This window comes from Schistocerca nitens, chromosome 10 (genome assembly GCF_023898315.1).
Source record: "Schistocerca nitens isolate TAMUIC-IGC-003100 chromosome 10, iqSchNite1.1, whole genome shotgun sequence".
Taxonomy (NCBI): Eukaryota; Metazoa; Arthropoda; class Insecta; order Orthoptera; family Acrididae; genus Schistocerca; species Schistocerca nitens.
This window is the reverse complement of record NC_064623.1, coordinates 76,845,075-76,867,076: the sequence shown is the minus strand read 5'-3', so window position 1 is coordinate 76,867,076 and position 22,002 is coordinate 76,845,075. Positions and strand designations below refer to the sequence as shown.

At 42.0% G+C, this 22,002-nt stretch overlaps 1 protein-coding gene across 1 annotated transcript in view; it reads right to left on the bottom strand.

The window, feature by feature from the left end:
- LOC126210274 (venom serine protease Bi-VSP-like) overlaps positions 1 to 22,002 on the bottom strand; it is a 168,366-nt gene that overhangs the window by 127,302 nt on the left and 19,062 nt on the right. The window contains exon 2 of the mRNA XM_049939468.1: positions 11,863 to 12,031. Coding sequence (XP_049795425.1) covers positions 11,863 to 12,031 — 169 coding nt within the window. The remainder of the gene's footprint in view (positions 1 to 11,862; positions 12,032 to 22,002) is intronic.

Sequence of the window (22,002 nt, the reverse complement as noted above, 5' to 3'; positions counted from 1 at the left end):
TCGGTAATTCTCACATCTGTCAACACCTGCTTTCTTTGGGATTGGAATTATTATATTCTTCTTGAAGTCTGAGGGTATTTCGCCTGTCTCATACATCTTGCTCACCAGATGGTAGAGTTTTGTCAGGAGTGGCTCTCCCAATGCCGTCAGTAGTTCCAATGGAATGTTATCTACTCCGGGGGCCTTGTTTCGACTCAGGTCTTTCAGTGCTCTGTCAAACTCTTCACGCAGTATCGTATCTCCTATTTCATCTTCATCTACATCCTCTTCCATTCCCATAATATTGTCCTCAAGTACATCGCCCTTGTACAGACCTTCTATATACTCCTGCCACCTTTCTGCTTTCCCTTCTTTGCTTAGAAATGGGTTTCCATCTGAGCTCTTGATATTCATACCAGTGGTTCTCTTATCTCCAAAGGTCGCTTTAATTCTCCTGTAGGCAGTATCTATCTTACCCCTAGTGAGATAAGCCTCTACATCCTTACATTTGTCCTCTAGCCATCCCTGCTTAGCCATTTTGCACTTCCTGTCGATCTCATTTTTGAGACGTTTGTATTCCATTTTGCCTGCTTCATTTACTGCATTTTTATATTTTCTCCTTTCATCAATTAAATTCAATATTTCTTCTGTTACCCAAGGATTTCTACTAGCCCTCGTCTTTTTACCTACTTGATCCTCTGCTGCCTTCACTACTTCACCCCTCAAAGCTACCCATTCTTCTTCTACTGTATTTCTTTCCCCCATTCCTGTCAATTGTTCCCTTATGCTCTCCCTGAAACTCTGTACAACCTCTGGTTCTTTCAGTTTATCCAGGTTCCATCTCCTTAAATTCCCACCTTTTTGAAGTTTCTTCAGTTTTAATCTACAGGTCATAACCAATAGATTGTGGTCAGAGTCCACATCTGCCCCTGGAAATGTCTTACAATTTAAAACCTGGTTCCTAAATCTCTGTCTTACCATTATATAATCTATCTGATACCTTTTAGTATCTCCAGGGTTCTTCCATGTATACAACCTTCTATCAAGATTCTTAAACCTAGTGTTAGCTATGATTAAGTTGTGCTCTGTGCAAAATTCTACAAGGCGGCTTCCTCTTTCATTTCTTAGCCCCAATCCATATTCACCTACTACGTTTCCTTCTCTCCCTTTTCCTATCACCGAATTCCAGTCACCCATGACTATTAAATTTTCGTCTCCCTTCACTATCTGAATAATTTCTTTTATTTCATCATACATTTCTTCAATTTCTTCGTCATCTGCAGAGCTAGTTGGCATATAAACTTGTACTACTGTAGTAGGTGTGGGCTTCGTATCTATCTTGGCCACAATAATGCGTTCACTAAGCTGTTTGTAGTAGCTTACCCGCGTTCCTATTTTCCTATTCATTATTAAACCTACTCCTGCATTACCCCTATTTGACTTTGTGTTTATAACGCTGTAGTCACCTGACCAGAAGTCTTGTTCCTCCTGCCACCGAACTTCACTAACTCCCACTATATCTAACTTTAACCTATCCATTTCCCTTTTCAAATTTTCTAACCTACCTGCCCGATTAAGCGACCTGACATTCCACGCTCCGATCCGTAGAACGCCAGTTTTCTTTCTCCTGATAACGACATCCTCTTGAGTAGTCCCCGCCCGGAGATCCGAATGGGGGACTATTTTACCTCCGGAATATTTTACCCAAGAGGACACCATCATCATTTAATCATACAGTAAAGCTGCATGCCCTCGGGAAAAATTACGGCCGTAGTTTCCCCTTGCTTTCAGCCGTTCGCAGTACCAGCACAGCAAGGCCGTTTTGGTTATTGTTACAAGGCCAGATCAGTCAATCATCCAGACTGTTGCCCTTGCAACTGCTGAAAAGGCTGCTGCCCCTCTTCAGGAACCACACGTTTGTCTGGCCTCTCAACAGATACCCCTCCGTTGTGGTTGTACCTACGGTACGGCTATCTGTATCGCTGAGGCACGCAAGCCTCCCCACCAACGGCAAGGTCCATGGTTCATGGGGGGGAAGCAGGCAGTAACAAGTATAAAATTCTACAAGAGTGTCATATTGACATTCATAGGGCGCTGGTACAGAATAAAGGTAGCAATAAAACGTATTGGAGGCGCGAGAATTTCTTAAAATTGCTTTATTGATAGTCTATCTGCTTCCATCAAGATTAGAACTGAAAACAAACCAGACCTCTTAACGTGTAAGGATTCAACTGATGCGGTGGCTCGGCTGCTAAAGGTATCTACACTATAGCAGCAGCGCATTGAAAACTTTGACCGTCGTTTTCTCAGAAGCGGTCGAGTGTTTGCAGATTAGCTGAGACATGTGTTCGCTTACTTTTGTCCCCTCTTTCACTGAGCGAAGCTTCAGCAACATCGGGGTATGACACTTGGCGGGTCCCGTCGTAAGTGGCGTGAGTCGCGATTCAGTAGACAGAATGCGTCCACTTTCCTCGACTACTGATTGACACGTTTGGAAACTTTCGTTCTAGTAGTGGCAGTTTGCAGTATGAGGGCTGGTTTTCCTGATAACGATCTACTAATGGATTTTGTTCCTAATTTACGTAACAGTGTAGTAGACCTACTGCAACGACTTGAACTGGAAATGTTTGTTTATTTGGATAATCTGCTTCTTAGTTGCCATATTTCCCTATAATACTGTATTTTCCTTTGTTTCAGAACGGCAAGTTTAGATGACCACTACAACTTGGTGACAGCAGTAACAATTTAAAACTTTGAAACAGTTACGTGTGGTGTACGAGGAGTGTACTCTGTTGAATGAGGAACACATTAAACACAAAAGCTGCGTACAGTAATTATAACAAACTTTCGGTTTCATGATAAAACACAAGTCGAAATACTGTCTGTTCATCTCAGTACCCAGTAAAACTTAAACTGGAACGATCTCAAACATACATTTGTGGGGAAGGTAAACGGAAGACTGCGTTTTATTGACCGCACGCTAAGAATACGCAACAGGTCTAGTGAAAACACTGCTTACACTACGTTTGTCCGTCCACTGCTATAGTATTCCCGCGCGGTATGGGATCCTTGACAGACGTGATTGATGGTGCACGCCAAAAACGTCCAAGGAACGGTAGCACGATTTGTAATGTCACGAAATAGGGGAGAGAAAGTCCCAGATTTGATAAGCGAGTTTCGTTGCCGCGAGATCTTGGCACGAAATTTCAGTCACCAACATGTGTTTTGAATGCCAAAACACTATTTCCTCGGGAACTTACACAGGAAGAAATGACCACAGTAATTCGGGGCTCGTGAGAAAAGATTTAAGTGGTCCTTTTTCCCGCACGCTCTTAAAGAGTGGGACGGTAGAGAAATAGTCCGAAGGTGGTTCGATGAACCCTCTGCCTGGCACGTAAGTCTGGATGCAAAGAAATCCTGTAGATGTAGTCATGTAGATGTAACAACGAAATTATGTTGTAATATGCTACATGTGAGTTACATTTGATTTGAACATCGAAGTTGTTTGCTGTTTATTTATTTTTTGTTCATTATTTTCAGCCATAGACAACACCTATGTGCGTTAAATATACTGAAATACAGTGTCATGCATGGACCAATAACAATAAACTAATTACTACTTGTTGTGGTACTGCAATATCTGCCAGCGCCTTTAGGAGTGGATATCGAATGCGACGTTCCTAGTGCGTTTAGAAGTGGATATTGCAGACGACTTCGAACAAAATTTGAATGTAGCTTCGTAAAAGTTCCGTGGTCAAACGATCTGAGCTGCTGGCGAATACAGTTTATCCTCACTAGACAGTAAATATTATCATTTTACATGAGGTGAAAGGGGCTTCGCCGGGTGCGGTGGCAGAGCGGTTCTAGGCGCTTCAGTCACGAACCTCGCGGCTACTTCAGTCGAAGGTTGGAAGAGCCATTTTTTGACCTTTCGGGTAAATTTTCTTGACATAAACGGCCATATCTTTAGATTGCGTTGACATAGAAGCTCACTTTTTTACACCACCAAGAGACCGTATACTGCAGGAAGTGCGAAACATTTCGGCTTATTATGTCTACCCGTACTCGAAGTAAACGGGTTTTAAGGGTTGGGTAGACAGATAGGCGGTCAAGAAAGTGAGATCAGCTGGGTTCCCTTTATACCGATTTAGGTGACGAAATCCTAACAACGAAACTAGCTACGACAGGTACTGAAGATGAGGGCCGCATTAATAATTCCCCCTACTCTTTATTTAGTCGATACATCATGATATTAATCGTAGTTACGCTTTCGATGCAAATCACGTTTACAGGAATGCAAATAAAATCCATTTGCCTATACACTTGGTAATTCAGATCCCAGTATTAATCCCACCGCGTTTTAGAAGTTCGATCATTCCCATTGCTAGCTAGCTTAAGAAACATTTCGGCTAATGAACGGTTTCTGGCTGTGGCGAGTATAATGGAGAATTCGAAACTTTGTAGAATACGATTGGCAGCTATGTCGCCGTTTCTTCCTGTGGTGGTTCAGAATTATTCTACTAAATTTACTCGCTAATAACAGTATTTTGTTATTTCGATAAACATCCGTCATGATTGTCACGTAAGCGGCGACAAAAAAGGTAGAAAATTCATGTTTTTGAGTCCAGAAAGCTCTATGCAACAGAAACTGCAGGTCATTTTGCCATTTTCATTGCGAAATTGCCGGCTTATTCATGCCTGGGGTAATAATAGAAGGCTGTTTGTCTAGGTTGTCTGCTAGCGTAGTGAAAGGTGTTAGCTACTGCAATGGAGGTCTGGTTTGTTTTCGGTTTTAATCTCGATGGAAGCAGATAGACTATCAATAAAGCAATTTTAAGAAATTCTCGCGCCCCCAGTACGTTGTATTGCTACCTTTATTCTGTACTGGCGCCCTGTGGATGTCAATATAACACTCTTGTAGAATTTCATACTTGTTACTGCCTACTTTTGCGCTTCAGTCAATAACTGAATTGACTTAAGTGTGGCACTGAACGAGTTTTAGCTGAATTTCGTTATGAATCTTCACGCATTGCTAAATTCGCAAACTTTCATGGTAGGTCAGCAACGGTAATCCAGTATGACTGGTCTGAACGTTGACACAGACCGGTTCGCGGCCGAAATATTTTGCTAATTCGTAACGATCTGGGGTACTTTGCCTTACTAAAACAGTTATGTAATCTCGATAAGCAGAAATTAATTTTTATTATTACAGTTCATACTAATTAGGGTTTCTTTTATCATTTATATCTTATATTTACGTGTTGTGTTTAAACACTAATCAGCATTAATGTAGTCTTACACATATTGAAAACAGTCTGACAAAGTTCGGATAGTTTTTCAATTTGACGTCTGTGCGTAGTATGTTGGTAGCACTTCGTCGCCTTGCCTGTAATGCTGTGTAACAGACTTTAAAGCTTTGCGGATCAGCATAACGAAAAGGCGAAGGGTCTCGCTCGTTTTGTCCACGACTGTACATGCATTCCGTAGTGGTCGAAATAGCGCGGAAGTAAAATTGAAACATATAAAATGTTAATTTTGTTAAGTGCAGAGGCGTAAAGATTACTATAATGAATGGACAAAACAACCTACATCCTTCTGAATCAGCTTAGTGTATTCATGAGAAGTTTGTGGCACAACTTGCTAGTCATGTTGTGCCACAAACTTCTCTTCTCCCCAATCCTATTCAATACCTCCTCATTAGTTAAGTGATCTACCCATCTAATCTTCAGCATTCTTCTGTAGCATCACATTTCAAAAGCCTCTATTCTCTTCTTGTCTAAACTATTTATCGTCCACGTCTCACTTCCATACATGGCCACACTCCATACAAATACTTTCAGAAACGACTTCCTGACACTTAAATCTATACTCAGTGTTAACAAATTTCTCTTCTACAGAAACGCTTTCCTTCCCATTGCCAGTCTACATTTTATATCCTCCCTACTTCTGCCTCGTTTTGCCTATGTTGATGTTCATCTTATATCATCCTTTCAAGACACTGTCCATTCCATTCTACTGCTCTTCCAAGTCCTTTGCTGTCTCTGACAGAATTACAATGTCATCGGTGAACCTCAAAGTTTTTATTTCTTCTCCATGGATTTTAATACCTACTCCGATTTTTTCTTTTTTTTTCCTTTACTGCTTGCTCAATATACAGATTGAATAACATCGGGGACAGGCTACAACCCTGTCTCACTCCTTTCCCAACCACTGCTTCCCTTTCATGTCCCTCGACTCTTATAACTGCCATCTGGTTTCTGTACAAATTGTAAATAGCCTTTCGCTCCCTGTATTTTACATCTGCAACCTTCAGAATTTGAAAGAGAGTAGATTTATGCTTACCAATTAATAATACTACGTCCGATCGCCGTACCCGCCTCATTGTTCGCTGCACATATCGCTCATTGTTTAACGCACCAGTCCCAGCGACGCAAAACGCCACGTGAGCACCAGCACTGCCTGCGACTCCACTGCAACGCCGCTCCAGGCTCCAGGCTTATGAGGTCGGTGTGTCGTATGCCTTCCAGTCCGGACACTGGTTACGACGGATTCAGCTCCAACACTCAACCCGAAGAACACCGATACCTCATCTCGCACCTGTATGAGGTTTTCGGCCATTGAAACTGAAGGTAATTGCCACACTGCAGGACTCGGAATTATCTTCCGTTGTGCATTGTAGGTCGGCGGTCCTCAGACATCAATGAGTGGTTACACGGATTTCCTCTGATTCCTCCGTCTCACACCTATCACACTCACTGTATCCACCTCGCTAGACTGTAACGTTTACTATTATCAAGGCTCAGCCGTTATTTTCACTATTAGCAGGCCTTACTATTTTTGCATCACTTAACAGATGCGAGTATTTTACTCGTCCGTCGCGTTGCACGTCACATACATGCATAAATGGTTCTCCTTCAAGAATAAAATTTCACACAAAACGGACAATAGTACATAAATTTTATACAGACATAGGCACTGACAATAATAAAGTTATCAAATAAATTTAAAATTCACATTCAGATTTCGTATATGGACTACATGACATGCACCGTCTTACACACCAATATGTAAATTAGAAGTAATCTTGCATTTATTCTGAATATTTCCATTTTCTTTTCTTGTCTTGCAGGACCGACTTCCAGCGCGTTTTTACCTTCATAACTACACATGGAAAATACGTTCCAGCACTACTCACTACATGCAAAAAAGAGTATTTGCTAGGGTTTGCTTCAGAGATAAAGCTACTTCTAGGATTGCTACTTGTAGTGCGTCGTTAGTGTACTTATTCTGTCCTTGGCATTTGCTAAATCTTCATACTATGTACAATATTTACAAGTGCTCGATTGTGAGCGAGTATGGAGAATTTTTTATAACTTGAAAATCCTGACTTCATCACTGCTTGTTAATCGTCGTAATAGTTCACATTCATGTACACATATTTCTAGCTGTACATCTGCCTTATTGAGGCGACGACATTACGAGGTTACCTTCGTAACGTGTGACCGGTAATTTTACTGTATTTTTGTCATATGTAATTCCACTCATAATTCATTCCCGCTAAAGAAGAAGGTGCTTATGCTAAATGTACGTCTTTCGCTGCTGTGTGTGTCAGGAACTCAGTGTAGAAAATATTATTTCCCTTCATTATGTGGTCATTACTGGTACGAATTGTATATCATATTTTCATTTACATCCACCTTATGGTTGCTCAAGATGTAACAGTTAGTCGCTAAGGAAATAGCTTTCATACTAAGTTGTTTTTCATTCTGATGTATGTGTGGCAAATGACTGTTCTGAGCGTACGTTAAATGTACCGTGTATCTTTGTTAATATAGACTTCAATGTATCTTCTTTACTCTTTATTCTTTGTTAATATAGACTTCAATGTATCTTCTTTACTCTTCACTCTTTCTTCAAGATGTTTGTTTTCACAATTACTTACCGTACATATATCAACATACTTCGCTTTCCACACTCATACAATCATTCATTCTAAGACTTAAAACTATATAATCTATTTCTTTTTACATCGCTACCATGGCCCTTTCCTAGGTACCCCTGTAATATTCATCTTCATACTCATCGTGGTACACCCATATAATAATACATTAAAAATCTTCCACATAAATCTTCATTTATACCCATATATTACCTATGGGGTTCTCACACTGGCACCACCGTCATATTTCTTTCTTCCCACAAATATAAATAAACTCATATTACTCAAATACACTTTCACTCTCTTCCTACTTTGACTCCATATATGGTGTCACCACAAACGTAGATTAACTAATTAATACCTCCAGCCGAATCTAAAATCTTTCACACTCTCTCCACTTCCTAGTATTATCCAGCAGTGAAATTCATTTATTTCTCCATATCACTTTTTAAACATACACTACTTACCTCAGTTATTTGGTAATTATGTTGTGTGGGTATTGGTTTGTTTTCGTATTTACTTAGCTTATCTCCCACGTGCTGTACGATCCATGTTCACAGTTTCATTTTGCTTCTTATGCTTTTCCTATAAGGTACTATCTAATTAATAACAAGTAACATAAGTGAGTACTGTAATAGCAGATTTGTGGGTATGTATTCTCCTTGTACATTGACCTCACTACTGCTGTTGTTGTCTATAAAGAAGTGTAGTTCTATAAAATCTTATACGATATGTTATTTTATAGTTTACATCTCAGTCACACGAATTTTTCTATGTGAATATTTCATTCTACCTTTCACATCGTCGCTTACTTGCGTGCTGTATGTAAGTCACTTGGTTCTAAGGTTCTGTGGTAATCATTTTCTTTTAAGTATACTTGTTATTACTTCTCTTTCTAACGTGTGTTAATCCTGTTGTATATAGTCGGATAGGTCATTTCTTGTGTATGTTATCTTCTACTTTGAATTCTGATACTTATTTCTAACTATGTACATTCAATAGCCTATGTTAAGTTCACAAATTTAGCGTATTCTACGCTCCTTCTAGTTTACTTGCATCTATGTGCTCCGTTTCTTAAAACTACGTATGCTTAACCTAATGATATACTCTTGAAATTAGTGTTCTTTCAGTATAGTCTGCGACTAGGGAATAAATGTCTCTATTCGTTTTGTTTGTATAGTTGATTTACGTTGTAGTAATCAGCTGATAGGTACAAAATAAATATTGAAATTAATTGATGAAAGGAGAAAATATAAAAATGCAGTAAATGAAGCAGGCAAAAGGAATACAAACGTCTCAAAAATGAGATCGACAGGAAGTGCAAAATGGCAAAGCAGGGATGGCTGGAGAACAAATGTAAGGATGTAGAGGCGTATATCACTGGGGGTAAGATAGATACCGCCTACAGGAAAATTAAAGAGACCTTTGGAGAAAAGAGAACCACTTGTACGAATATCAATAGCTCAGATGGAAACCCAGTTCTAAACAAAGAAGGGAAAGCAGAAAGATGCAAGGAGTATATAAAGGGTCTATACAAGGGCGATGTACTTGAGGACAATATTATGGAAATGCAAGAGGATGTAGATGAAGATGAAGTGGGAGATACGATACTGCGTGAAGAGTTTGACGGAGCACTGAAAGACCTGAATCGAAACAAGGCCCCGGGAGTAGACAACATTTCATTAGGACTACTGACGGCCTTGGGAGAGCCACTCCTGAGAAAACTCTACCACCTGGTGAGCAAGATGTATGAGACAGGCGAAATAACCCCAGACTTCAAGAAGAATATAATAATTCCAATACCAAAGAAAGCAGGTGTTGACAGATGTGAAAATTGCCGCACTATAGTTTAATAAGTCACGGCTGCAAAATACTAACGCGAATTCTTTACAGACGAATGGAAAAACTGGTAGAAGCTGACCTCGGGGAAGATCAGTTTGGATTCAGTAGAAATATTGAAACACGTGAAGCAATACTGACCCTACGACGTTTCTTAGAAGCTAGATTAAGGAAAGGCAAACCTACGTTTCTAGCATTTGTAGACTTAGAGAAAGCTTTTGACAATGTTGACTGGAAAACACTCATTCAAATTCTGAAGGTGGCAGGGGTAAAATACAGGGAGTGAAACGCTATTTACAATTTGTACAGAAACCAGATGGCAGTTATAAGAATCGAGGGACATGAAAGGGAATCAGTGGTTGGGAAGGGAGTGAGACAGGGTTGCAGCCTCTCCCCGACGTTATTCGATCTTTATATTGAGCAAGCAGTAAAGGAAAAAAAAGAAAAAATCGGAGTAGGTATTAAAATCCATGGAGAAGAAATAAAAACTTTAAGGTTCGCCGATGACATTGTAATTCTGTCAGAGACAGCGAAGGACTTGGAAGAGCAGTTGAACGGAATGGGCAGTGTCTTGAAAGGATGATATAAGATGAACATCAACAAAGGCAAAACGAGGCAGAAGTAGGGAGGATATAAAATGTAGACTGGCAATGGGAAGGAAAGCGTTTCTGTAGAAGAGAAATTTGTTAACATTGAGTATAGATTTAAGTGTCAGGAAGTCGTTTCTGAAAGTATTTGTATGGAGTGTGGCCATGTATGGAATTGAGACGGGTCTGAAATGTAACGTCCACTGTTCAGAGTCCCGTCAGTGCGAACAAGAGGTGACCAATGGCACTTCATACCATCACGCCGGGTGATAAGCCAGTATGGCGATGACGAATACACGCTTCCAATGTGCGTTCACCGCGATGTCGCCAAACACGGATGCGACCATCATGATGCTGTAAACAGAAGCTGGATTCATCCGAAAAAAATGACGTTTTGCCACGCGTGCACCCAGGTTCGTTGTTGAGTACACCATCGCAGGCGCTCCTGTCTTTGATGCAGCGCCAAGGGTAACCGCAGCCACGGTCTCCGAGGTGATAGTACATGCTGCTGCAAACGTCGTCGAACTGCTCGTGCAGATGGTTGTTGTCTTGCAAACGTCCCAATCTGTTGACTCAGGGATCGAGACGTGGTTGCACGATCCGTTACAACCATGCGGATAAGATGCCTGTCACCTCGACTGCTAGTGATACGAGGGCGTTGGGATCCAGCCCGGCGTTCCGTATTACCGTCCTGAACCCACCAATTCCCTATTCTGCTAACAGTCATTGGATCTCGACCAACGCGAGCAGCAATGTCGCGATACGGTAAACCGCAGTCGCGAGAGGCTACAATCCGACGTTTATCAAAGTCGGGAACGTGATGGTACGCATTTCTCCTCCTTACACGAGGCATCACAAGAAAGTTTCACCAGGCTACGCCGGTCAACTGCTGTTTGTGTATGAGAAATCGGTTGGAAACTTTCCTCATGTCAAAATGGTTCTAATGGCTCTGAGCACTATGCGACTTAACTTCTGAGGTCATCAGTCGCCTAGAACTTAGAACTAATTAAACCTAACTAACCTAAGGACATCACACACATCCGTGCCCGAGGCAAGATTCGAACCTGCGACGGTAGCGGTCGCTCGGTTCCAGACTGTAGCGCCTAGAACCGCACGTCCACTCCGGCCGGCCTTTACTCATCTCAGCACGTTGTAGGTGTCGCCACCGGCGCCAACCTTGTGTGAATGCTCTGAAAAGCTAATCATTTGCATATCACAGCATCTTCTTCCTGTCGGTTAAATTTCGCTTCTGTACCACGTCATCTTCGTGGTGTAGCAAATTTAATGGCCAGTAGTGTAGGGTAACATAGTGTTAGCAGACTATGATACCGTCAGTGCTTTCTTCCTGTGAAGCCTTGACGTGACGTGGCATGACGGCGAATGTCAACTGGTCTTAAACAGCGTCATCCCGGGATCACTTAACAATTCTAGCTTCATTTCGACAACATGTGCAGAACAGAATGCTCACTCCAGAGATATTTCTACTCTATGGTTGTGATAACTGCTATTTCAACTCACTTAACGACATTGTGTGCTGCGGTGAGGACTGCAGTTCTGGTGATGAGCGACCCGGCGCATATTTTCTTCTCGTCGGCAAGTACAAGAGCCTGGTGAGTGAACTGGCCGACCCCTGCTGGGAGGCCATCGACGATGCGGTCATGTGCCTGTTTACGTGGAGTCCACGCATCTGAAACAAGACGTGGCGCTCTGACAGATTTCTGCTGAATGCTGTACTCTTCTTTTCAAAGCTGAGATCTGTTGCAGACATCTACAGTACATCTCGTCCGGGGGAGGGGGTGGGGCGGGGGCTGGAGGGGGTAAGGGGAACCTTCTGGGAAGAACACTTGCTACTGTAGGAATTTGCAAAATTATCGATGTATCTGAATACCGACACTTTTCCAGAAACGACATCTATACAGGGTGGTCCACTGATAGTGACCAGGCCAAATACCTCACGAAATAAACATCAAACGAAAAAACTAGAAAGAACGAAACTCGTCTGGCTTGAAAGGGGAAACCAGATGGCGCCATGGTTGGCCCGCTAGATGGCGCTGCCATAGGTCAAACGGATCTCAACTGCTTTTTTTTTTTTTTAAATAGGAACCCCCATTTTTAACACATATTCGTGTAGTACGTAAAGAAATACGTATGTTTTAGTTGGACCACATTTTTCGCTGTGTGATAGATGGCACTGTAATAGTCACAAGCGTATAAGTACGTGGTATCACGTAACATTGCGCCAGTGTGGACGGTATTTGCTTCGTGATACATTACCCGTCTTAAAATGGACCGTTTACCAATTGCGGAAAAGGTCGATATCGTGTTGATGTATTGTGATCATAATGCCCAACAGGCGTGTGCTATGTATACTGCTCGGTATCCTGGACGATATCATCCAATTGTACGGACCGTTAGCCGGATAGTTACGTTATTTAAGGTTCAAAAATTGTTCAAATGGCTCTGAGCACTATGGGACTTAACATCTGTGGCCATCAGTCCCCTAGAACTTAGAACTACTTAAATCTAACTAACCTAAGGACATCACACACATCCATGCCCGAGGCAGGATTCGAACCTGCGACCGTAGCAGTTGCGCGGTTCCGGACTGCGCGCCTAGAACCGCTAGACCACCGCGGCCGGCCGTTATTTAAGGAAACAGGAAGTGTTCAGCCACATGTGAAACGTCAACCACGACCTGCAACAAATGATGATGCCCAAGTAGGTGTTTTAGTTGCTGTCGCGGCTAACCCGCACATCAGTAGCAATCAAATTGCGCGAGAATCCGGAATCTCAAAAACGTCGGTGTTGAGGATGCTACATCAACATCGATTGCACCCGTACCACATTTCTGTGCACCAGGAATTGCATGGCGACGACTTTGAACTTCGTGTACAGTTCTGCCACTGGGCACAAGAGAAATTACGGGACGATGACAGATTTTTTGCACGCCTTCTATTTAGCGACGAAGCGTCATTCACCAAGAGCAGTAAGGTAAACCGGCATAATATGCACTATTGGGCAACGGAAAATCCACGATGGCCGCAACAAGTGGAACTTCAGTGACGTTGGCGGGTTTATCTGTGGTGCGGCATTATGGGATGCAGGATAATTGGCCCCCATTTTATCAATGGAAGTCTAAATGGTGCAATATATGCTGATTTCCTACGTAATGTTCTACCAATCTTACTACAAGATGTTTCACTGCATGACAGAATGGTGATGTACTTCCAACATGATGGATGTCCGGCACATAGCTCGCGTGCGGTTGAAGCGATATTGAATAGCATATTTCATGACAGGTGGATTGGTCGTCGAAGCACCATACCATGGCCTGCACCTTCACCGGATCTAACGTCCCCGGATTTCTTTCTGTGGGGAAAGTTGAAGGATATTTGCTGTCGTGATCCACCGACAACGCCTGATAACATGCGCCAGCGCAATTTCAATGCATGTTCGAACGTTACGGAAGGCGAACTACTCGCTGTTGAGAGGAATGTCGTTACACGTATTGCCAAATGCACTGAGGTTGACGGACATCATTTTGAGCATTTATTGCATTAATGTGGTATTTACAGGTAGTCACGCTGTAACAGCATGCGTTCTCAGAAATGCTAAGTTCACAAAGGTACATGTATCACAATGGAACAACCGAAATAAAATGTTCAAACGTACCGAAGTTCTGTATTTTAATTTAAAAAAAGCTACCTGTTACCAACAGTTCGTTAAAATTGTGAGCCATATGTTTGTGACTATTACAGCGCCATCTATCACACAGCGAAAAAGTGGTCCAAGACATTAATATTTCTTTACGTACTACACGAATATGTATTAAAAATTGGGGGTTCCTATTTTTAAAAAACGCAGTTGATGTCCGTTTGACCTATGGCAGCGACATCTAGGGGGCCAACCATAGCGCCAACTGGTTTCCCCCCTCAAGCTAGACAAGTTTCGTTCTTTGTAGTTTGACGATTATTTCGTGAGATATTTGGCCCGGTCACAATCAATGGACCACCCTGTATACATCGACGATATTCAAATTAGGGATACACCGATAAACTGATATTTAATACCGACTTTCGAAAGCAATTGTCTGTCTTTTCTTGATTCATAAGCAGTTATCCTCACCTGATTTTTTGCCTATTCCAGCTACTACCAGTCTTTGCAATCTGGCAGTAAATTTGCTATAACTGGCTTAATCTAATTTCATATTCATTACTACAAATGAGCACTAGATTTGAACATGAATGTACCTGTAAAGCATATTGATGAAAGCTTATTACTGCCGTGTGTCATTTCTACCACAGCAAATGACAGGTACAAGAAGCAAACTGCACACCTTTGGTGATAGCACTGTATGAGAATGGTGCAATTTATCGTCCTCTGCTCCCTACTATGAGGCGGAATGCACACTTCTCTCACCCCCTGACTGCCTGCATCAAGGAAAGGCAGACGCACCGTAAGGCTAGCGCACACTTGGGGCAAAAATCACACACATTACTGCACTGCCATTTAATGGAAAATGGACTCTGCTGTCTGAAATGTTTAGTCGTCATTTCACATCTGTTTTGTCATAACACACTCAAAAGTAATTAGTGTGCTAAGCTTCTCTTTCGTCCGAAAGAGTTGCTTCCTTCGTAAACTTGGCTGAGCCCGTTAACAGAAGCAGACTGACCTGGGAACATATTAAACGGGAGTTCTGTTAATGTCTAGAAGAAAAATATGCGTGTTTATGTATGTAAACGTGCTCTCTCTGATAAAATATTATTTCGGTACGAGAAAAGTCTACACCTTTCGAAGATAAAAAAACTGATAATTAAAATATTTCTGTGTAGCAAATACTAAGAATTACAAAGACTATAGCTGACCGGTGTGGCCGAGCGGTTCTAGGCGCTTCAGCCCGGAACCGCGATCCTGCTACGGTCGCAGGTTCGAATTCTGCCTCGGGCATGGATGTAGGTGATGTCCTTCGGTTAGTTAGGTTTAGATAGTTCTAAGTCTAGGGGACTGATCACCTCAGAGGTTAAGTCCCATAGTGCTTAGAAACATTTGAACATTTTCGAACAAAGACTATATTATGTCAAGGAATTTCTTTATAATTATGGGATAAAGACGGATGAATAAAATGATCACACTGGTGTCAGCTCTAGAATCTATTAGACGCTTTTGTTTGAGGTTGCTTCTGAACGCACGACTTTGTTAATTCTACGTAAGTTTTTATCACAACAGATGTATAAAAAGTATTTGTCCTTTTAATCTCATAATATACCTCTCCCTACATGTGAGTAATTAATTATCGCTAGAACTCAATCATTGGACATCTGCCAGTCTTAGGTCTCAATGGCGCACTGGCAGCCATTACGTGAAATGCCATTAATCACCCTCAAGATAAGAAGAAAAAATATGTTAAAGATTCTGCTATCAGGAAAAGAAAATATTTTTTGGAGAAAAGTTTTCATTAAATGCACACGACGTACGCAAATATAATAAATAATATCACTCTCGGTCTTGCTTATGAGTAAATCGCTAACTGCTAAAAATCTTGTTTCCACTGCCGCAAATATTATTCAAATCATAACTAACAGTATAAAATGTCAGTGTTTAACAAAGAATTTACGTAACATTGAGCATAATAGTGCAGCTGCGTAGGTGATTATATCGGGCCTCTCTTTGCAACAATGTTTATTTACAGTTTTACGCAAACTACGGTATTTTTGAGCTATCCGTGTGTGTGTTGACAAAATACGTAAATAGTTTCAACCCAAATTTACCTACGTAGCAACATCGATGATTGTTAGCGTATATTATAGCTGCTACCACGAGTGTGCGAAATGTACACGACGTCACGACTTACAAATACTTTCATCCACAATTTCAAACGTTAACAAACCGATACTTTTCATAAAAGAGAGAGGTAGAGAGAGAGAGAGATGACATACGATTGGCTAGTATTATTGGCTGCATTAATTAGCTTTTTGTAAATAAGTGATTTTAATATACACTCCTGGAAATTGAAATAAGAACACCGTGAATTCATTGTCCCAGGAAGGGGAAACTTTATTGACACATTCCTGGGGTCAGATACATCACATGATCACACTGACAGAACCACAGGCACATAGACACAGGCAACAGAGCATGCACAATGTCGGTACTAGTACAGTGTATATCCACCTTTCGCAGCAATGCAGGCTGCTATTCTCCCATGGAGACGATCGTAGAGATGCTGGATGTAGTCCTGTGGAACGGCTTGCCATGCCATTTCCACCTGGCGCCTCAGTTGGACCAGCGTTCGTGCTGGACGTGCAGACCGCGTGAGACGACGCTTCATCCAGTCCCAAACATGCTCAATGGGGGACAGATCCGGAGATCTTGCTGGCCAGGGTAGTTGACTTACACCTTCTAGAGCACGTTGGGTGGCACGGGATACATGCGGACGTGCATTGTCCTGTTGGAACAGCAAGTTCCCTTGCCGGTCTAGGAATGGTAGAACGATGGGTTCGATGACGGTTTGGATGTACCGTGCACTATTCAGTGTCCCCTCGACGATCACCAGTGGTGTACGGCCAGTGTAGGAGATCGCTCCCCACACCATGATGCCGGGTGTTGGCCCTGTGTGCCTCGGTCGTATGCAGTCCTGATTGTGGCGCTCACCTGCACGGCGCCAAACACGCATACGACCATCATTGGCACCAAGGCAGAAGCGACTCTCATCGCTGAAGACGACACGTCTCCATTCGTCCCTCCATTCACGCCTGTCGCGACACCACTGGAGGCGGGCTGCACGATGTTGGGGCGTGAGCGGAAGACGGCCTAACGGTGTGCGGGACCGTAGCCCAGCTTCATGGAGACGGTTGCGAAAGGTCCTCGCCGATACCCCAGGAGCAACAGTGTCCCTAATTTGCTGGGAAGTGGCGGTGCGGTCCCCTACGGCACTGCGTAGGATCCTACGGTCTTGGCGTGCATCCGTGCGTCGCTGCGGTCCGGTCCCAGGTCGACGGGCACGTGCACCTTCCGCCGACCACTGGCGACAACATCGATGTACTGTGGAGACCTCACGCCCCACGTGTTGAGCAATTCGGCGGTACGTCCACCCGGCCTCCCGCATGCCCACTATACGCCCTCGCTCAAAGTCCGTCAACTGCACATACGGTTCACGTCCACGCTGTCGCGGCATGCTACCAGTGTTAAAGACTGCGATGGAGCTCCGTATGCCACGGCAAACTGGCTGACACTGACGGCGGCGGTGCACAAATGCTGCGCAGCTAGCGCCATTCGACGGCCAACACCGCGGTTCCTGGTGTGTCCGCTGTGCCGTGCGTGTGATCATTGCTTGTACAGCCCTCTCGCAGTGTCCGGAGCAAGTACGGTGGGTCTGACACACCGGTGTCAATGTGTTCTTTTTTCCATTTCCAGGAGTGTACATTGTGTGTCTTTCATCGGGTAATGTTGAGTATAATAAAGTATTTCACAATTTTTAAATGTTTGATTAACATTTCTGTGACTTGGATCAGTTTTTTTTAAATATGTGTAAGTACTGAAAATATCGACCTTTATATCGTAATATCGCTACTGCTTTGTGGGTCATATAGTTACCTCTTATGAATATAGACACAATGTACCGGGTGATCAAAAAGTCAGTATAAATTTGAAAACTTAATAAACCACGGAATAATGTAGATAGAGAGGTAAAAATTGACATACATGCTTGGAATGACATGGGGTTTTATTAGAAAAAAAAGTATTTCTAGACGCGTGACGGATCTCTTGCGCGCGTCGTTTGGTGATGATCGTGTGCTCAGCCGCCACTTTCGTCATGCTTGGCCTCCCAGATCCCCAGACCTCAGTCCGTGCGATTATTGGCTTTGGGGTTACCTGAAGTCGCAAGTGTATCGTGATCGACTGACATCTCTAGGGATGCTGAAAGACAACATCCGACGCCAATGCCTCACCATAACTCCGGACATGCTTTACAGTGCTGTTCACAACATTATTCCTCGACTACAGGTATTGTTGAGGAATGATGGTGGACATATTGAGCATTTCCTGTAAAGAACATCATCTTTGCTTTGTCTTACTTTGTTATGCTAATTATAGCTATTCTGATCAGATGCAGCGCCATCTGTCGGACATCTTTTGAACGTTTGTATATTTTTGGTTCTATTAAAGCCATATGTCATTCCAAGCATGTGTGTCAATTTATACCTCTCTATCTACATTATTCCGTGATTTATTCAGCTTTCAAATTTATACTGACTTTTTGATCACCCGGTATATCGATATTTTTAGAAATTTTCCCATCCCTATCTATTGGCTCGAGCCTCCCGATGCGGCAGTGAGGCTGAGCAGAGCAGAGCAGTGCAGCAGTATGATAGTACGGAAATGCGTCGCACCACAGTCGCTATAGCGTTTTACTGTCCATTTCACTTTCGTGTTGGTTCAGTACACAGTTGGACTAATCAAATCAAGTGGCATCACAGATGTATTACGCATCAGGACCACATAAACGATAAGATGAGAAACAACTCAGTCGTTCTATTGAAAAGCAATGTAGGTTGTTCCAGATTTCTATTTTCTTTTACCAGATGAAGGTGCAGTCTGTAGCTGTTTCCCCTTTGTAGCACATCACTTCATGACTTCCACCTTTCCTTCTGGTTTCAGATACCTAATCATTATAAATATTCTCGTTCTTTCAACAAGTGTCGTGAACCTTGGGAACAGAAACTTTACCTTAATATTTGGTTTCTACATCTACACCTGCATGATTACTCTGCAATTCACAATTAAGTGGTTGTCGGAGGATTCACCGAATCACCTTTAGGTTACTTCTCTACCGTTCCACTCTCGAACAGCGCACGTGAAAAATGAACACTTAGATCTTACCGTGCCAGTTCTCATTTCTCTTATTTTATTATGATAATCATTTCTCCCTATGTAGTTGGGCGCCAACGAAATATTTTCACATTCTGAGTAGAAAGTTAGCGATGAAACTTCTTGAGAAGACGTTGCCGCAGCGAGAAAAGCCTTTGTCTTAATGACTGTCACTCCAATTCGTGTATCATACCCCTGGCACTCTCTTCCTTATTTCGCAGTAATACAAAACGTGCTGTTCTTCTCTGAACTTTATCAAGGTCCTCCGTCAATCCTATTTGACGTGGATCCCACATCGCACAGAAATCCTCCAGAAGAGGGAGGACAAGCGTAATGTAAGAAGTCTCTTTGGTAGACCTGGTGCATTTTCTAAGAGGTCTGCCAATAAATCACAATCTTTGGTTTATTTTCCCCCACAACATTATCTATGTGACCATTCCGATGTAAGTTATTCGTAATTGAATTCCTAAGTATTTAGTTGAATTTAGCGATTTTAGTTTTGTGCGATTTATCGCATAACTGAAAATTAGATGATTCTTTTTAGTGCACATGTGGATGACTTCACACTTAATGATACTAAAATTTAGACTTTCACGGACGCAAATGTCATGTCCATTATGATTATCCGGGCTGTTATGCCGTGGTCGGTTGATGAATTTTGTCTCAATTCCCAACGTTTCGTCTCCGTCTGCGGGAGATATCTTCAAGGGGGTCTGTGGCTCGATGGAAGCTCCAACACACCCGCTGGCTCGCTACTGACTGCCGTTAAATTCCGTGTCCGCGCGCTGTCACAAAATTCATCAACCGACCACGGCATAACAGCCCGGATAATCATAATGGACTTCACACTCTATATTATTTAGTCTCAATTGCCACTTTTCACACCATAAAAATATCTTGTCTAAATCAATTTGCAATTTATTTTAATCATCTGATGGCTTTACTTGACAATAAACGAGTGCATCAGCTGCAAACAGTCTAAGAGGACTGCTCAGATTGTGTCCTGAATCGTTTACGCAAGTCGGGAACAAAAGAGACATATAGCACTTCCTTGAGGAACGCCAGATAGTACTTCTGTTTTACTCGATGAGTGTCCGTCAGTTACTATGAACTGTGACATTTCTAACAGGAAATCACGAATCGAGTCCCACAACTGAGACGATACTCCATAGGCAGGCAATTTAATTAGAAGTCGCTTGTGAAGAACAGTGTCAAAAGCCATCTGGAAATCAAAAAATTTGGAATCAATTTGACGTCCTTTGTCGAAAGCACTCATTAGTTTGTAAGCATAAAGAGCTAGTTGTGTTTCACAAGAACGATATTTTCTGAATCTGTGTTGACTATTTGTCAATTTTCTTTGGCGTTGTAAGGGTACAGTACCCTTACGTAGTATCGATTATGCACTATGCAGAGATCATACATGGTTTAAGTAAAGACTGCAGTGCAGTCAACAATGTGCGAGTGGGTAAGCAGTAGTCGAGTGTTGGAGTCCGTGGGTGACAGTCGGGTGTGGGAGGCTAGAGAGAGAGGTTGCTCGGTAGCGAGGCCGGAGATGAGTGGCAGAATGGCACACAGTGTTTGATGTTCATAAATGTTTATAAATTGAGTGATTTAATTAATAAATTCCAGCAACCATGGGATGCTGACGTCAGCGGCCAACTGATCAACAACAACAACAAGCTTCACGGCGCGGGAGTCGCTGTTATGACGCTGTTACTACAATTCCAATAATTTGCAGAGACAACGAGTCTACAGTCGCCGGCGGTTTCGATGCCACAGCCCTATAATTCATCGAAAGCTACGAATACGTGTGTTTTGCATCGCATCATATAGGGAAGTGAAAAAGCAGAGTAAACAGTGAAAGTGTTATTGTTATTGTGGTGGTATATCCCCGGCGGCATCGATGCCACAGCCCAGTGCGTAGTGAACCAGCGTGTTTGCGTGTGATTTACGACTCAACATATAGGCAGGGACCTAAAGCAGAGTAATTAGATATGAAGTGCTACGTAAAAAAAAGTGTTTTCCAAGGTGATTATTTGTTTATGGATTACTTTCCAATGTATGAGCCTTTTGTCAATTTCTTGTATTACTAACCCTGTAAACTGTGTGCCATAAATATAACAGTATCGCATTTTCAAAATATGCTGCCACTTGGAGTGTTAATTTATGTGGGGTAGTAATAGAATATTTTCCTGTGAATATTGTGTAGTAGTTAGAGTTAGTTGTCTGTTTATTATTTTGTTTATTGTTTGATCACATTTATTCAGTTAGGCCTATGTTTCTATTCATTCAATACAGTGACTATCTGATCATTAGTATTTAACTCATTAAAAAAAAAATTCATGAACAAGCTAATAGACACTTGTTATTCGTGTATCACAGTTATCCATACTATTTATTTGGGACGTTACAGCATTGTGTTTCATGTTGCTATGTTAATTCAATGACATTATGCAGTGAGCACAAGCATTTGCGATTAACTTGACTTATCTTATTGCTAATTAGTGAGTGATTTAATGATATAATTTGATTAATGTACTGTGATTAAGTTATACTTGAATTTCTTAAACACCATTTTCTTTACACAAATGAGAATCATTCTTAATGACTTGAGGTTCTCCATTAATAAGCAAATAGTTTTGACTAAATAATTTAATTTTACAATTTTTTTCTTTTTTGTCTTTCTATATATTTTTCTACTTTAATATTCAAATCTAATATTACTATTACATTTTTTCATATTAAAGTATTATTTTGGTGGGGATATGTAAGGGTACAGTACCCTTACAC